The 18,667-nt window shown below is 40.7% G+C and overlaps 1 protein-coding gene across 7 annotated transcripts in view; it reads left to right on the forward strand.

The window, feature by feature from the left end:
* Positions 1-18,667, forward strand: part of pds5a (PDS5 cohesin associated factor A) — a 215,291-nt gene that overhangs the window by 176,618 nt on the left and 20,006 nt on the right. For 6 of the 7 annotated variants that reach the window (XM_067988550.1, XM_067988526.1, XM_067988505.1 and 3 more), the window contains exons 24-29: positions 2,772-2,895; positions 3,905-4,109; positions 10,823-10,937; positions 11,103-11,235; positions 16,724-16,843; positions 18,190-18,252. In XM_067988550.1, coding sequence (XP_067844651.1) covers positions 2,772-2,895; positions 3,905-4,109; positions 10,823-10,937; positions 11,103-11,235; positions 16,724-16,843; positions 18,190-18,252 — 760 coding nt within the window. Of the gene's footprint in view, positions 1-2,771; positions 2,896-3,904; positions 4,110-10,822; positions 10,938-11,102; positions 11,236-16,723; positions 16,844-18,189; positions 18,253-18,667 lie in introns of those variants that run through there. The other variant, XM_067988542.1, reaches the window with a different exon arrangement.

The raw sequence follows: 18,667 nt of genomic DNA on the forward strand, positions 1-18,667 counted from the left end.
GTCCGCGCCGGCCATCAAGCCCAGTCTAATCTAATCCCATATTCCAGCATTTGGTCCGTAGCCTTGTATGCTATGGCATTTCAAGTGCTCATCCAAATACTTCTTGAATGTTGTGAGGGTTCCTGCCTCCACAACCCTTTCAGACAGTGAGTTCCAGACTCCAACCACCCTCTGGGTGAAAAAGTTCTTTCTCAAATCCCCTCTAAACCTCCCGCCTTTTACCTTGAATCTATGTCCCCTTGTTATAGAACCCTCAACGAAGGGAAAAAGCTCCTGAGTATCCATCCTATCTGTGCCCCTCATAATTTTGTACACCTCAATCATGTCCCCCCTCAGCCTCCTCTGCTCCAAGGAAAACAAACCCAATCTTCCCAGTCTCTCTTCATAGCTGAAGCGCTCCAGCCCTGGTAACATCCTGGTGAATCTCCTCTGCACCCTCTCCAAAGCGATCACATCCTTCCTGTAGTGTGGCGACCAGAACTGCACACAGTACTCCAGCTGTGGCCTAACCAGTGTTTTATACAGCTCCATCATAACCTCCTTGCTCTTATATTCTATGCCTCGGCTAATAAAGGCAAGTATCCCATATGCCTTCTTTACCACCTTATCTACCTGTTCCGCCGCCTTCAAAACATATATATGTTTTCTGCAGAATTATTTTTGGTATCCCTTATATACAAATGCAACCACATTTTTATAGAAATGTGCTCCTGAGTATGAAACTCATTTCATGTTGTGGCCATTTTGCAACATCAGTGCAACATTACGTTACTTGGCTGTACTCTGTAGATTTGTAGTATGAACATTAAAAATAGGAGCAGGTGTAGGCCATTCAATAAGATCATGGCTGGTCTTAGACCTCAACTCCACTTTCCTGCTCGAACCCCATATTCCTTGATTTCCCTGGAGTCAGATTTGCAACTAAGAGGAAGTTTGTGTTATATTTCCAATCTTCCAGTCTGGTTCCTTGACATCTTTAATTTTGTAATGAATCTTTGAGGATCCAATTCACCCACACTTGCCAATGAATGAAAAACATAGGATATCCACCGCCATAAGATGACATTTTCTGTTCTGATGTAGGACTTAAATTTAGTTCAGTGAAAACTACCGCATTTCTACTCTGCAGGTGTTCATGAATTAAATACTTTAGGAGGACTACCCTTCTGATTACTCTTATGAAAGAATGAACTTGCATTTCATAAGCACCTAATTACATCTCTCTTTTGTACACAAAGAATTACTTTTGAAATGCAGCGGCTGTTGTGAAGTAACACAAACTTGCTCTGAGCTGCAAATCTGACTTTCCCAAGTGTGGACTCTAGGGGAATCGAGGGATATGGGGTTCGGGTAGGAAAGTGGAGTTGAGGTCGAAGATCAGCCATGATCTTATTAAACGGCGGAACAGGCTCAAGGGGCCATATGGCCTACTCCTGCTCCTATTTTTTGTGTTCATATGACAAACATGGCAGTTATTTTGTGCGTAGGCAAGGTCCCACAAACACCAATGCGATGAATGACCAGTCGAGCTGTTTTGGTGGTGTTGGCTGAGGGAGCAATGGTGGCTAGGACACTAGGAAAGTTTTCTAGCCTTCATATAGTGCCATGGGATCTTTACTGTCCACCAGAACCAGCAGGTGGGGATTCAGTTTACATCTCAGAGATAGCACCTCCAACAGTTCAAAATTCCATGTGACACGCAAGTATCAGCTTAGATTATGTGCTCAAGTTTTAAAGTGATGCTTTGACCCCTTTGAATCAGGCTGACGCGAACTTCAAGTTGAAGAATTCATGCTTCAGTAATTATTTTTCAGATGTTGTCATAAATGATTTGTAGACCATTACCTATAGTTTTAATTTTTTCTTCTTTCTGCCCCTGCCACTGAGGAGCATCGCAACCCACACAGATTGGAAATTCATGATTCTAGTGTCTGTACCTACAGAAGATTTGGACATCCACAGATAATGGTTCCTTCTTGAATTCTATTGCCAATTGGCTTATGACCAGACGGTCTCTAAGTGGAGATTAGCAAAGTAGTTTGGTGAAAATATACCAGTCTGCTTTTATATTGTAACTGCCTTCACTGTCCTTGATAATTATTCCAACAGAATAACCTAGACTTCCTAGACAGACTTAATTAATATCTATGTACACTTTGTCATCAGTGCACACTTCAAGTTGTATGGTGTTTTTAGTGTGATCTATACATTTTGGAGCAATTATACTGCCAGCTATTGTTGCCTTGGGTGTTGGAAATTTGACATTTCCTTTTTACAGGAACAATACTTTGATAGGGTTGCTTGTTGATGTGTGAAATTTGAGAATGATAGAGGAAAAGTAGACTATTTTTGCAATGATTCTTCAAATGAAATGTCTCCTCAACGCACGTACACACATACGCACCTCTGCTTCCCCTCAAAAAAAAGTATTTGTTTATTGGAGATTACCAAAATAGGATTGAGGATTCCCTGTTTATCATATATGGACAAGAATTCATGATCTGAGGAATATAAAGAGGAACAGAAGGGCCTGATATCCTCTCTTTGTCATGTTCAGACATGCAATGTGAGACAATATCCGTGTATGTAGGAAATCTTTTATTTGAAGAATGAAGATTATTGGGTAAGTAATTCACTTTCTTTGGTTTGCACTTTGATATTAGCTTATTGCAGGCTATCAGTGTTCCGGTTGAGAACTATTTTTATAATTTATATGTACAGTATGTGGAACTGTGCCATGAATAGTTGACCTTGTTTTTCCTGTCTTGCAGTAAATCTGATATGTCTCGATTACGGTTGGCTGCAGGATGTGCCATACTAAAACTTGCACAAGAACCTTGTTATCATGAAATTATTACCTCAGAGCAGTTCCAGCTCTGTGCACTTGTTATTAATGTAAGTACTGTTGCTTTCTTTTCATTCCTTGTGTTGTGGTCCTGTGTTCCATTATACTGATACTTCCATATGGTTCACATCAAAGATCTCTGGTTAGAAATTAATCAACCAAAAAAGTGCCTGAGATGAAGAAAAACACCTATAGCAAATCTGTATAATTCAATCTCATATGTATCTTGAACATCTTACCAGGCAAATGATTTACCCAATTGTATAAATTGAATTTTTTTCAAGTGCTGGGGTCATCTTTTCAAAAATTAATTAAAAGAATGGTTGCTAAAAAGTCATGTTCAATTTTTCTAAAGATTTAGTACTTTCTAAAAGAGGTATAGGAGAGGGTATATCAAGAAATCTTTCTTTAGTGACAGCTATAATAATTTCAAATTGAAACAGATGTGATCAGTTCAGAAGTTTAAGGAGTTATTGTAAGACTGGCACTTTCACTTTGGTGGATGTAACCCAGAAATATTTAATATTGATATTCAACAATTTTGATGGAATGGTTTTTGTTTGTTATTGAAGGCTATGCTTAGAGAAAAATAGTAGTAGATTGGCTGATCAATATTCAAAATGATGTCAGGAGAATATTGCTAAAACTGTGTCTTGATAAGTGAAATTTAGCAGAACTTCCTTTTGCCCCATGAATTATCATGAAATTACCAAGCGAAAGTGTTTCAAAATTTCTTGGAATACAGATGGAGCATCCATAAATTGTCTGGGTTCGGTTAGTGATGCACACATGCATTCGTATAGAGTTTTATGTGTGTTTTGTTCACTAAACAAGACAGGTATAATAGAATGGAATTCTTTTCTGAAATTCAAACTATAGAACGATTAAGAGAACGTTGTGCAGAAGTTTCAGATGCTCACATACTGCACAACCTTTCCTTATGAACAATTACTATGCCTTTCTTTGCATTTTATATATCACAAAAATGTGATTATGTTTTACACTGTGAAATTCTGTCCAGGTACAATGTTTGCTGATTTTGTAATTTTGTTGTTGAAGGATGAGTGTTACCAGGTGAGGCAGATATTTGCTCTGAAACTTCATAAGGCCCTCGGGAAATTGCTGCTTCCATTGGAGTATATGGCAGTGTTTGCACTCTGTGCCAAGGACCCTGTGAAAGAGCGAAGAGCGCATGCCAGACAGTGCCTCCTTAAAAATATAAGTATACGGAGGGAGTATATCAAGCAGAACCCAATGGCTCATGGTTAGTATTACCGTTTACAGTAAGAATTCTTTGTAAACTTCTAAAAGATTTGTCACAAATTGTAGATCAATATATTAGGCACAGGTTTTTTGGCACTGCAAGCAATATGTATGCTGATGTCCGTTGTGTTTGAGGTCCACTGGTTCGGTAAAAGCCTGACATCAACTTCAGAATCTCCTCCTACTCCCCCAGCAATGGGAAGCTGAAGCTTGAGGGACACATTGCCATGCCTAGTGACCTACTATCAAATTTGTCCCCGTTAAGTTTGCTAGAAATTTAATTTAGCACCAATCCACAGTACTCAAATTTCAAAACCAAAGATATTTTAAAAGGGTTCCTTCCCTGGTTGAGGCAATTAGTAGTTGAATTCAGGCCAGAAGGACCCTGGTCAAACTCCAGTCTGTGCTGAGTTTGCTGATGTCAACTGGGGAAGTAGTAGAAGTGGTAGAATTGACCTCAGCACTTCTGAGTTAGGGAAAGGAAAACCAGCCAGGGTTCCCATTCCTCATTGCCATCCAATGACATTTACTGGATATGCACATGTGAATTTCAGGTGAGGACAGTATTTGGCTTGGCTGTAATGGAATGGTGGAGGAAGTTAGTGCATTTTTTTTAAGCATGTGATGTCATACAATAGCATGGTAACCCCTAGTTGATTCCTTTGGTCACTACCTATGTCAGCTGGTGTTATCACTTTAGTTGAAATCTAAATGGGGAAACGGGTTGGTGTCAAGTCAATTTTTAATAAGTGAATTTGAACTGATTGCCAGAATGAAACTCCTTGATTTCATTTACTGTGGAGCTGGTCTTCAATGTTTGTTCTGTTCCCTATCTAATTCTTGGGTGTTTTCTTTTAACCGACATCGGTGCCCGGATTTTCCAACTGATTCCATCCAGTTAATAGGCATAAATTCAACCGTGTAGTCAGAAAATTGAGCAGATTTCTAAACTAATCATCTGATTTTTGTGACTGTCTCATTTTCCACATAATTTCCATTCGATATCTGTTCTTTGGCCAGTTCTACACAGATGAAATGCAAAAGGTGTTATACATCTTAATGATTTTCAGTCATTTTTGCCTCGTTTACGCTGGTTTCTCCTCACCTATTGTGAAACAGGCATCCGGAAGAAAGTGGAAGAGAATTTCAAGAATATAAGATCAAATTAGCATCAATTTAAATTTCGTTTCTAAATTACTTTTGGAGCTTTCTTTTTGTCCTATCGCTGTTGCCAACTACTTGGCATCTGCTGTGGGGCTGCCATTTTTCTTCCTGACATCTCCGATTGCATCATTTAGGATTCTCCTGTATCTTTTATTTTTTTTAAGGGGAAGAGGAGTAATGAAGCGGTGCCAGGTAAGGCCCCAATGTCCTTGCAAACTAACGCCCCATCTCCAACCTCCCTTTCCTCCCCAAAGTCCTTGAACGTGGTGTTGCCTCCCAAATCCATGCCCATCTTTCCCACAACTCCATGATTGAATCCCTCCAATCAGATTTCCGCCCCTGCCACAGTAATGAAACGGCCCTTATCAAAATCACAAATGACATCCTATGTGACCATGGTAAATTTCCCTCCTCATCCTTCTCGACCTGTCTGCAGCCTTTGACAAGGTTGACCACACCCTCCTACTCCATTGCCTCTCCTCCGTCGTCCAGCTGGGTGGGACTGCGCTCGCCAGAGAATCACCTGCAATGGCTTCTCTTCCCGCTCCTGCACCGTTACCTCTGGAGTCCCCCAAGGATCTATCCTTGGACCCCTCCTATTTCTCATCTGCATGCTGCCCCTCAGTGACACCTTCCAAAAACACAATGTCAGGTTCTACATGTACGCTGATGATACCCAACTCTACCTTACCATCACCTCCCTCGACCCCTCCACTGTCTCTGATCTACCACATTGCTTATCTGACATCCAGTACTGGACGATCAGAAATTTCCTCCAACTAAATATTGAGAAGACCAAAGCCATTGTCTTCAATCCCCGTCACAAACTTTATTTGTTCCCGAGCCATCAGCTCCATCCTTCTCCCTAGCCACTAACTCCATCCCTCTCCCTGGCCACTGTCTGAGGCTGAACCAAACCGTTTGCACACTTGGCACCCTATTTGACCATGAGATGAGCTTCCGACCACATATCCGCTCCATCATCAAGACCACCTGCTTCCACCTCCGTTACATCGCCCGTCTCCGTTCCTGCCTCAGCTCATCTGCTTCTGAATTCCTCATCCATGCCTTTGTTACCTCTAGACTTGACTATTCTAATGCTCTCCTGACTGGCCTCCCATCTTCCACCTTCCATAAACTTGAGCTCATCCAAAACTCTACTGCCAGTATCCTAACTCGCACCAAGTCCCGTTCACCTATCATCCCTGTGATCGCTGCCCTACATTGGCTCCTGGTCCAGTACTGCCTCGATTTTAAAATTCTCATCCTTGTTTTCAAATCCATCCATGGCTCTGCCCCTCCCTATCTCTGTAATCCCCTCCATCTCTACAATCGTCCAAGATCTCTGCACTCCTCCAATTCTTGCCTCTTACGCATCCCTGATTTTAATCGCTCCACCATTAGCAGCAGTGCCTTCAGCTGTCTAGGCCCTAAACTCTGGAATTCTGTCCCTAAACCTCTCTGCCTCTACCTCTCTTCTTTAAGACGCTCCTTAAAACCTTCCTGTTTGACCAAGCTTTTGTCACCTGTCCTAATATCTCCTTATTTGGCTCAATGTCAATTTTGTTTGATAACACTCCTGTGAAGCATCTTGGGACATTTTACTACGTTAAAGGCGCTGTATAAATGCAAATTGTTGTAGACAGCACGAAATGCACATTGCACCCAACTGTCATTAAATGCACAGGTCGAAGCGCATGTACCTGCATTTGTCTGAGATGCATTGCCTACAGAGTCTTTGCTTTGCAAAGTAAGCCATCAGTGAGTATGCTACATGCTGAAATCTGACCTAAAGCCCACCTCCAACACAGGCACCGCGGTGGTAATGGCTGTTAAGACCACAACTACCCATCACTTTTATACAGCAAGGTCATTTCAGGCTGCTTTTGGGATTTCATTAACAGCCAATTGGCTGTGCACAGATACATTGTTTGCTCAAACAAGCAATTTCATCCATTTCCCTATGGTAGCATGACAGGACATTGTAGTTTTACAGAGTGTCAGGATTCCAGAAAGTCCATGGAGTTATGGATTACACACACGTTGTCCTATGTGCTCCCTTGCTCAATGCCTTTCCTTGAATTGATAGGAAAGAATTCCGCTCTCCTGATGTGCAACTTGTTTGCGAACAGCAGCATCACATCACCGAATGCTCACTTCCTTGGCAGCTCCCACCATGCCTTTATTTTAATGTAGTCCACCATGCTGCCACTCTTGAAGGTAGAAAGGGAAGGTTCAGGATGGCTCTTGGGTGATCAAGGCTATACTCGGTAGCAGTAGTTCATGAAACCTGTGAGGACCCAAGCTGAGCAGTGGTACAGTGAGGTCCAGTCATGCACCAGAGTATTAATTGAGGACACCATTGGTATGTTTAAGACGTGCTTCAGATGCCTGCAATGATCTTAGGACGTTCTACCCAATAGTCTAGCTTGGACCTTGAGTATCATGGTTGTTTGCTGCATGTAGCACAACTTTGCCTTACAAAGAGGCCCCAGAGATAGAAGGTGCCCACAGTCAGCAAGACCAGCAGCATGAAGAAGATGTGGAGGGCAATTTATTGCCAGCTGCCAGACACATCTGTGCCACTCATAGGAGGTCTTCTCAAGACTTCCACATCTGGCCATAGCATTAACAGTCCTGCATACATCATCATCTCTCCTTCACTGGCTGTTCCAGTTTCTCATCTTCCACAACCACTGCATCTACAAGTGAATTTCACCCCACCATAGCCTCTTGGTCATCAGACTGATTCAAATTCTCTCCTTCCTGTCATTAGTTTAAGATGGTTATCAGTTTTGCCTAATCCCTGCCATGCTTATCTAACCAAAGCTTCCCTCTGTGTTCATGTGCACCTTGGCTGCTACTCTGGACTCAAGCCTAATGGTTCTATTTCCCTTCATTGGCCCTTCTCGGCTTCCGCTGTGCTGCCTCCCTCACCCTGCTGTGCCACTTTCAGCTTCCCCCTCTCCAATATTTTGATCCCTGATCCCTACCCCCACCCATCGCTAATTTGCAGCCTACCTTCTGCCAGCATCCCAGGCTCAAATCCCTCTTGAACAAGCCACCATCTACCCCTCTGTACTACCCTCAGGATTCATTAGTAGATCTACATGCCATTCTTCACTGCCTCTTTAAGAGCAACTACCCTATCATTTGCTCTTGCCAACTACCTTGCCCAGCACTCTCCTCAGGGGTCAGTTGTCCAACTTCCTACCCATCTCTTGAACCACAATCTTCTCTTCCACCTTACAACAGAAATTACTTTTGAAAGACCAAATTATTGTAAAAATGCCAGAAACTGCACTGAATAAAAAATATAAAAAACATTTTCGTGGGCACCTGCCCATATATCCCTCCTGGAAAATAAATCTTGTGCCTTTGTTCTTAATTCCCTTGAGTATAGAAGATTGAGGGATGATCTGGTCGAGGTATTTAAAATGTTAAAAGGATTTGATAGGGTAGATACAGAGAAACTATTTCCTTTGGTGGAGGAATCAAGAACAGGGGGCAGAATCTTAAAATTGGAGCTAGGCCTTTCGGGAGTGAAATTAGGAACCACTTTTTCACACAAAGGGCATTTGAAATCTGGAACTTTCTTCCCCCAAAAGACTGAGGATACTGGGTCAATTGAACTTTCAAGACTGAGATAGAGTTTTGTTAGGTGAGGGTAAGGAGCAAAGGCGGGTAAATGGAGTTGAGTTGCTGATCAGCCATGATCTAAATGAATGGCAGAGTAGGCCTGAGGGGCTGAATGTCCTATTGCTGTTCCTATGTTCATTGCTCGCATCTCCATTTTTAAAAAAAATTACATTTGCCACTGATCCAACCTGCACTTCTGTGTACTTTAGGTTTTCTTCCTGCAATAAAATTGATCAAATGTTGAGTATACCTGCAGCTTAAGTTATAACTGTGTACTTAAAGTCTTGATGTGGAGATGCCGATGATGGACTGGGGTTGACAAATGTAAGGAATCTTACAACACCAGGTTATAGTCCAACTGTTTTATTTGAAAATCACAAGCTTTCGGAGGCTTTCTCCTTCGTCAGGTGAGCGAGTGTGGGATTCCATGGAAGGTTACCGCATTTATAGTCAGAGAACAATACCTGGTGATTACAGATAATCTTTCCAACTGCCCGTTGTCAAGGCAATCAAAGTGTTCAGACAGAGTGATGTTACCTACAGGACCACCGAATACACAAACGGCCAGAACACAAAACAGAGAGAGAGGGAGAGAAACATCCGAAAGGAAGAGAAAGACAGAGAATGACCGGTTGTGTTAAAAACAGCTAACTTTTTTTTGCTGGTGGGGTTACGTGTAGCGTGACATGAACCCAAGATCCCGGTTGAGGCCGTCCTCATGGGTGTGGAACTTGGCTATCAATTTCTGTTCGACGATTTTGCGTTGTCGTGTGTCTCGACGGCCGCCTTGGAGAACGCTTACCCGAAGATCGGTGGCTGAATGTCCTTGACTGCTAAAGTGTTCCCCGACTGGGAGTGAACCCTCCTGTCTGGCGATTGTTGCGCGGTGTCTGTTCATCCGTTGTCGCAGTGTCTGCATGGTCTCGCCAATGTACCATGCTCCGGGGCATCCTTTCCTGCAACGTATGAGGTAGACAACGTTGGCCGAGTCACAGGAGTATGAACCATGTACCTGGTGGGTGGTGTCCTCTCGTGTGATGGTGGTGTCTGTGTCGATGATCTGGCATGTCTTGCAGAGGTTGCCGTGGCAGGGTTGTGTGGTGTCGTGAACGCTGTTCTCCTGAAAGCTGGGTAATTTGCTGCGAACGATGGTCTGTTTGAGGTTGGGTGGCTGTTTGAAGGTGAGTAGTGGAGGCGTGGGGATGGCCTTAGCGAGGTGTTCGTCGTCATTGATGACATGTTGAAGGCTGCGGAGAACATGGCATAGTTTCTCCGCTCCGGGGAAGTACTGGACGACGAAGGGTACTCTGTTGGTTGCGTCCCGTGTTAGTCTTCTGAGGAGATCTATGCGATTTTTCGCTGTGGCCCGTCGGAACTGTCGATCGACGAGTCGAGCATCATATCCAGTTCTTACGAGGGCGTCTTTCAGCGTCTGTAGGTGTCCATTGCGTTCCTCCTCGTCTGAGCAGATCCTGTGTATTCACAGGGCCTGTCCATAGGGGATGGCCTCTTTGACGTGGTTAGGGTGGGAGCTGGAAAAGTGGAGCATCGTGAGGTTGTCCGTGGGCTTGCGGTAGAGTGAGGTGCTGAGGTGTCCGTCTTTAATGGAGATTCGTGTGTCCATGAAAGAAACCGATTCTGAGGAGTAGTCCATGGTGAGCTTGATGGTGGGATGGAACTTGTTGATGTTATCGTGTAGTCTCTTCAGTGATTCTTCGCCATGGGTCCATAGGAAGAAAATGTCGTCGAATACTTAAAGTCTAATTGCTTGTTTTTATAAGTATACGACCTGTATTCGGGGCTGTTTTGAAATTGTTGGGTCAGCTTTTGCTAATTTTCTAGGTTGGCATATATGTATCCAGAACTCAAAACCCTGAACAACTTTTTAAACATACTTTTTATTTTCTTTAGAGAAGCTGTTGTCCTTATTACCGGAATATGTAGTTCCATACACAGTTCACTTGCTTGCCCATGATCCAGACTTTACCAAAACACAGGATATTGAGCAGCTGCGTGACATCAAAGAGTAAGTAACGATGAACTGCTGAAATTTGACCTTGGAACATCTATTTTTAAATAGTATCTCATGCAGTAGAAGTTACCATTTTGTAGCATTCTCCTTTGTCTTGTATGCCTTATGTTTGATTTTTTTTAATGTAGCTAAGATTTTTTTCTAATTCCACTTGATAAGGTGCCTGTGGTTCATGTTGGAAGTTTTAATGACAAAAAATGAAAATAATAGCCATGCTTTCATAAGAAAAATGGTGGAGAATATCAAACAGACAAAGGATGCCCAAGCACCAGATGATGGCAAAATGAATGAGGTGAGAAATACATATTTTGTCACACACTACTTTACAGAGCTGCTTTAGAAAATTTGCTTCATTAGTTTAGTCAATACTACTATTAAAACGAAAGTGAATTGGCCCACTAAAAGATGCACAGTTGTGCCCAATTTTGAAGTTCATAATTTAAGTGGTGAAATTGCCCAAAAAAACACATTATCTGTTTTGATATGCCTAACTGGGATTGGTAGTTCACTTATGCAGCTTTGCATTCAAGAACAAGTATTGCAAAATCTATGATTCAATGATTGGTGCTGAATTATAAATTGGGTCATGTGTTCCATTTCTGTGATACAGTGTAGGCTCAAAGACTAAATATTAGCCTAGAAATTATTGTTGCCAATATTAGCAGATGTGAAATTTGTTTGCTACTTTAATGCAGACATTAGCTTGTTTACTATAAATGACTTACACTTATTATCGTATGATAATGAACAAAGAAATGCCATAGGACCATGTTAAGCATTTGTTTGCTTAGTATCACCAAAAGTAATCTCTCTGTTTCTGTTTAACAGTCTTTTGCGTTATACAGCGTAAATAACAATAAATTGATTTGGCAAGTATGATTGAGGCATGATTTTCCACTGTTTCCTATATCATATTGAACAAATTACCTGGAGAAAGTATTCTAGGGAATTGCTCTGGGATAGAAAATTAGATTCAAGTGGTGATCCTTGATTCTTGAATTTAATTAGAAATCAGTTTTGAACTTGCAGAATTCTTCTGGCTAACTGTTTAGTTTCACTTTGTGTTTTGCTGTTTGGAGATGTTCTGTTATGAGAGACAATTATTAGGTTGTAAAAATTCCACTCGTTCCTTCACGTCACTTTTGTTTGTTCTCTGAAGCAGCACATTTCATACCACAGGTACAGTAACAGCTTTTTAATTGCTAATCATGGCCCAGAATTCGTCGCAGTGACGATATTGACACCGAAAGTCATAAGTTAGACCAATGTGCTCCCTGATCCTCCAGTGGCGAATGCACACCAGAATTTGCTGGAAAAATAATTGGAATATGCCGCGGTGAACATAGCAGTGACTCCGAAGCGATACTACCAATGGATATCTCTGCAGCTGCAGGAAAGGGCAAAAGCAATTAAGTATCCTGTCCCGAAACAGTTCACCTCAAAGTATGGTAGTAAATGGAAACGCTTTGTTTCAGTTGAAGTAACACATAGTAACTATATTCTACTTAATAAAACAACAAATTAACCTGCTGAAATATACATTGCATTACTATTTAAATATAATAGCCTGGAATTCACTACAAAATAAGCTTGCATTGTTTCGATGTTTCATCAGTGTATATGGGTCTCCGTTGCTTCACTTAAAACAAGTGAAATGTTGTATAAAGAGTAAATGACGTGGTAGTAGCAAACTTCTGTAGGGGGTGGGACCCATTTGTGTGCACACGATTGACAGTTAAACTGGCCAATGAAACTTTGCGCATAGTCTCTGTCAACATTTCAGTGGGAACGTTCACTCAATGTTTTGTCCCTTTAGAGTGCTATGTGGGTGGGACCTCGGCTAGAAATTGACCTCGAGCTGAACTGCTGCAGTCGCACATGAACAAGCACAGACCCGATGCTCTTTGCCATTGGTTTAAATCAGATTCATCTGATCAGCCACTTCCTTACTGCTATGGGCAGGTTTCCGAAGTGGAATGTGTTATGGCCGGTATATCTGTAAAATGGGGGGGGGGGGGAGTAATGATGTAAATAAAATGCAACACGATGAAATGGTTATGAATTTAAATAGAAGGCGTTCAGCATTTTACTGTGCTACTGATAGTAATTAGAGGTGTAAAAGCTGTGTCACCCCTACCCGTGATTGCTTATAGAAACAGAAATCCTGAAAGAGCTGTTTCGAACACGAGCATCAGATACTGCAAACAGCAACCGGCACTGGGCATTTTTGGTTTTTAAAACAGAAAGCAGCGAGGGCACCCTTTGGCCAAGCTAAGAAGTAGAGTAGTTAGTTATTTGTTTAAGTCAAGCAAAGTGACCCGCTGATATGGGGAAGTACAGCATGTTCATTATCCTGTATTATTACACAAAGACAAGTTGTGCTATATTCACTCGCTGAAAATAAAGCACTGCTTTCCAGTTTGCTCCTCTTCAGGGCTGAAGCAAGATTAGTTTGCGTATGTATATATATTTTTGTGTATTTATAGCATAAACATTTTGTGTAGGTGCACACGACCTGTCATTCATACTTCATTTGTTTCTATGTCGTACTTGCCAAAAAAAACAAACAAAGGGTGTCATTTGGAATGTGCAGCAACAGAAAATACGGGCATCATAATGGCTGTTACTTCTTAATTGCGCTGTGTATGAATCCATGCTTTAGTTAACATCAATTAGACTTTATAGCCTTAAAGGAACACACACTTGCACTTTAACAGCAGGTAATATATTGCATTTTACATGATATAATGTTCCTGTCCTTATAAAACAGTGCATCCTCTTACTGTGAACGGCATCATGCGAGGTTTTTCAGGTAATATGTAAATATATTAAAATTCTTGTGGAAGTCATGTGCTCCATTGAAACCTACTGTGTAAACATTTCCTATGGGAATTATAATAAAATGTAAACACTGTCCTGTGAAAATTACCTGTCACACCACTAGGTGGCACTGTAATGTAGTTTCATCACAGAACACTCAAAATGCTTTCTGGGGGGGAAAAATCATCTTTTTTCTCAGTAACTGAAATTTATGTCCAGAAAAAGATTTTAAACAAAATGTTAAAGTTCAATTAATTACTTATTTCCACAGTAACTAACATGATTTAAATTTGTCCATAAAATTGTGCTTTGTGTCTTTTAATACTTTAGTTAAGGTTTTTACTTCAAGGCTTTTTCAAAAGCCTGGTTTTGACTGGATATCTCTAGCTCACAATAGTTAGTAATAGCCTACAACAATATCTGTGCATGCTGAGCATATGCACTTTGCAAAATTTCCCACCATGCAATCTGTTCAAAGATAGAAGGATGTGTTGCCTAATCCTGTGAAGATTTCAGAGTTTCTTTGCTTGTTCCAAAGACTTTGGAAGAAACTGGAGATTGAATTCTCAAATCTCTTTAATTCAGGCAAATTATGACATTTACATAAATGTAGTAACAATTGTGCCTTTCTGTTATGAAATGTTCACAAACACTGTGAGAGATAGCATGAATGAAAAATAATATTTATAATTTTATTGTTTTCTTTGAAAAGAGAACATTATTTACCGGATATTGATTTTATTTTTAGTCAGTCACCTTATTTTAGTTGTATACAGTTTATTTTTTTTAAAAATCTCCTGAAACATTTGAGTTTTATTGAATTTTTTTGTATAAAAATAGATTTTTTGAACATTGAGATTTTTATTTATGAAAATTTATGTTTAAGACTATAAGTTGGCAAATTTAATAGTGCAATATATTATTGCTTTTGCACTTCGTACATGCGAGCAAAAACAGGCGCTGGCTGAAAAATGGAGGGAGTGTCTGAGTGTGCAAAAGAGGCTGTAGACATGTTGGGAGAAAAGCTGAAAGTGGAAACATGGAGGGAGATTGATCACAGGTGGTTTGAAAGTGGCCAAGGGCAGTTTTGGTTCCAGTTCTCCTGGGGTTGTTAGAGGCCGTTAGACCATGCTCCCTCCAATACTGCCAGGTCTCTGCTGCCCCCAATACAGCCAGAAACTACACCATCCCACAGCTCCAAAGTCCCTTCCTCAACCAGGACCCTCTGCCCCAGACTTCCATTCCTCCATGCCCCCACTGTCAGATCTCAGGACCCTCACTCAGTGCTGTCAAGCCCCTCGACCACATCCCCCTCTGAGTGCTCCCAGGTCCACTCCGAGAGTGGATAAGTCAATGCCCCTGCTAATGCTTGGCATATCACACCAGTTCTCATTTTTTTTAAAAACCCTCTGATTCTGGGAGCAATGCCACAGGAGATCTGGTAATGAGAACAATATGTCCAGTGATCATTTCCTATCTCTCGTATTTCTTCTTTTGCGTACTTCGCATCACATTGAAATTGTGTTGTCATGCTTAAAAGAATAAAGTAACAAAGCCAGATATTTTGAATTTATAGAGAAACTCCAGAAACAAACAATACTTGAAGCAAAATGTCTGCAGCCTCATAATTGACCTCTATATGGTCTCACGCAGTGTTTATTTAACAGCAGTTAGACTTTATGACTTCAAAAGAACAGAGATTCACTTCAGCAACAGTCCCTCTTAGCAGGGGAAGAGGAAAACTTTCTCAGTGCATGGTAGGGCTGGGACACATGCCATTGGGGTGGGCAGGAGTTAACCAGGAACAAATTATCAGCATGTTGAGAGGTTGAGTCAGGGTGTGGCAAGCTTTTTGTGCTGCTGGGAGATCAGAACACTGCAGGTTGCCTTACAGCATTAGTATTTTGTCGTGAGACTGACTATTGATATGCACAAGGACTCGCATGGGGAAGAACTGAAAAAAAGATTGCCAACTGGATTTTAAATTTCGTGCGGGCCTAAAATTCTTTTGCAAGATGGAATTCGTCGAGGTGTCAGTGAAAGTCTGAGGTTAGAAGGAAATTTAAGTGTATCCCAAATAGATTTTGGAAATAGTGAGTGACCTACATTAAAATACCTAATTTAGGTATCAATTTGCAATGTAAATGATTCAATTCATTGAAGTCTTACGAAAGGTACTTAATTTTGGAGGTAAAAAAATAATTTTGCCGGGCAGCCAACCAATGGTTCTGTGCGTAGATGCATGCCGATTGAATACTCCTATATACATTTGTAGCTACCATTTTTTGGATCCAAAGTTATGTGCCCGGCTTTTTAATGTCATACAAGTCTATCACAGTGCAGAGCAGGTATTGCAGGTAAATGTGAACACTTTTAAAATGAAAAAGGCCCATAGGAGAAGTTGGTTGAATGGGTTTTTCATGTATTTTGAAATGTAATGTGATCCATCTAATGGTTTTAATATATATTAGTGTATATACCTGTATATGTATGTAATGGTTTGAGATGGATGGTCACAGTTTAGGTGGCACACTTTATCAAGTATGAAGTTTCTGTGTCACTTTTTTAAAAAAAGGACAGAACAAAGCCAGTCATTGCCCACTGACAATTTCTTCTGATGCTGGGTTGATATAGGGATTAACAAGTTGCTACCAATCTACAGACACAGTTGCCCTGATTTCAGGATGTCTCTATTTACAGCATTTAGACATTGTCGCTTTAAAGGGGCAAGCCGGGTTCCATGCAGCTTCATATTAGCAGCAGAGTAATGCACTACAAGGTATTATTTTGCTGCCCTTATAAAACAACATATCCTCCAACTTACCATGGACAATAGCATGGGAGATCCAATAGCTTTGAAATTGCTGCAGTTTATTAAATTTGGAATACACATATTTTTCAGCACCTTTTTAACATGGCATATTTCGCTATTTATTCTGCTTTTCTGTTTTTATTTGCAGAAACTCTACATAGTATGTGACGTGGCTCTTAATGTCATCACAAGCAAAAGTACTACATATAACCTGGATTCTCCAAAGGATCCTGTACTACCGACCAAGTTCTTCACCCCACCTGACAAAGTAACTTCAGTTATTTCATGTTTTAAAGTAGGGCTTTAAATATTCTTGTAAAGGGAGGGTATTGGGACAGCAGACTCATGAGCGGGAGCAAAGCTGGACATGTCTCTTAGTGGTGGGTTGGTGGTGACCTGTGATTGGAGACATTCTCAACAGGAAGGTGGAAAATATTACCAGTCAGTGGGGAAGACTCGGCAAGTGGCGAGGGCATGGGAAACATTCCCAGTGATGGCAAGGGCGTCAGTTTGTAAATTCACTTGGCGAGTAGTTTAGGTGCTCTTTCATTTATCAGTAAGACCATGACTATTTTATTTTAGCTTAGCTTCAGTGGTAGGAAAGATATTGGAATCTTTACTCAAAGGTTTATTAGAAAAACATCTAGACACTGTAAATATAATAAAGAATAGTCAGCATAGATTTCAAAAGGGAAGGTCATGCTTGGCCAATCTTATTTTTTCAAAGAATTCAAATAACAGAAAGAGTAGACAAGGGTAATGCAGTGGATGTAACATACATGGATTTTCAAAAGGCCTTCGATAAGGTGCCACCTAGCAGACTCATGAGTAAGGTATATTTTGATAGGGAGAGATGAAGTATAGTGGAAGGAGACTCACGTGGAGCATAAACAGAGACACAGACCTGTTTCTGTGCTGTAAAATTCTATGTAATTGAGCTTGTGGTATATTTCCCGTAATTGTGGTATTTTACCTGTGCCACCATTGAAAGAATATTGATAACTGTATTACCTGCCAATCAAAGATCAAACAGCAGATCAATATTAACATTTAGCAATTAATTAAAAGGTCAGTTGATAGTCAAGTTCATGCATTCAGTAACTGAAAAATGATCTAGGAAAGTGCCAGTTCATTTTTATTTACTGTGTGTTGGAAGGTGCATTTTAAGGTTTCTGAATTTGGTAATGACTTAAAGTATAAACTATAGAGGCAATTTGGTGGCACATTGGTTTAAAAAAAGTGCCACACCATGGAACAGTAGGACACAGAACATCTTCTGTAGTTCCTTGCACTTCATCCAAATGAGCCAGAGAGAGAGAGACAATTCGGAAATGGTCAGTTGTATTAGGTATGTATCATTTCATGGCTAGAGTGTGATTGATAAAGGCCTGAGAAGAGTTTACCTGTACAAGCAAGGTAATGGAGCAGTATACACAATGAGGAGATGCTACGGCAGGAGGAGGAAATAACTTACAATAGTATAGGAAAATAAGGTTATTAGTGAGTGCAGGTCTGTTTTAACTATCCTCCATTGAGGCATTGATTCTAAAGATTAATGGTTTTTTTTGCCTCACTTGCAAATATATTATTTTTGATAAATGTTTCTTTGCTTAGGATTCCTGCAATAACAAGTGCTATTTGTCAGATGAAGCAAAGACGCTATTACTCACAGGGAAGGTAAGTCTCAACCCAGTCCTCATAACTGCAGGTCCACACTATGAAACTACTCGCAATTCAATGCAAATTAGCATTACTGTTGTGGAAAGTGGAAAATATGAGCACTGGTGCTCAGACTGCTCCTCTTAGGTTGAGGTTATTCTTGGCACACAATAAAGAAAGCTTTGCTCTGCATTTGGCCCATGCTGTACCTGATCTGCAAGTTTTCATACTGATAATTGGGAATCAAAAGTGCAGTATTTCATTTTATAACCGTGTCATCTTAGAGCATGAAAATTCAGCAAAAAAAAAATGACCTGCAAAAAAGATTTACTTTTCTATTTTTAATTTAGTTTCATTTTCTTTAAACACAAATGGCTCAGAAGATGGAGAAGCAATTTGCTTTTCAGGCTTCTATCAATGCTTGTGTAATTAT

The sequence above is a fragment of the Heptranchias perlo genome, chromosome 1 (genome assembly GCF_035084215.1).
Source record: "Heptranchias perlo isolate sHepPer1 chromosome 1, sHepPer1.hap1, whole genome shotgun sequence".
Classification (NCBI taxonomy): Eukaryota; Metazoa; Chordata; class Chondrichthyes; order Hexanchiformes; family Hexanchidae; genus Heptranchias; species Heptranchias perlo.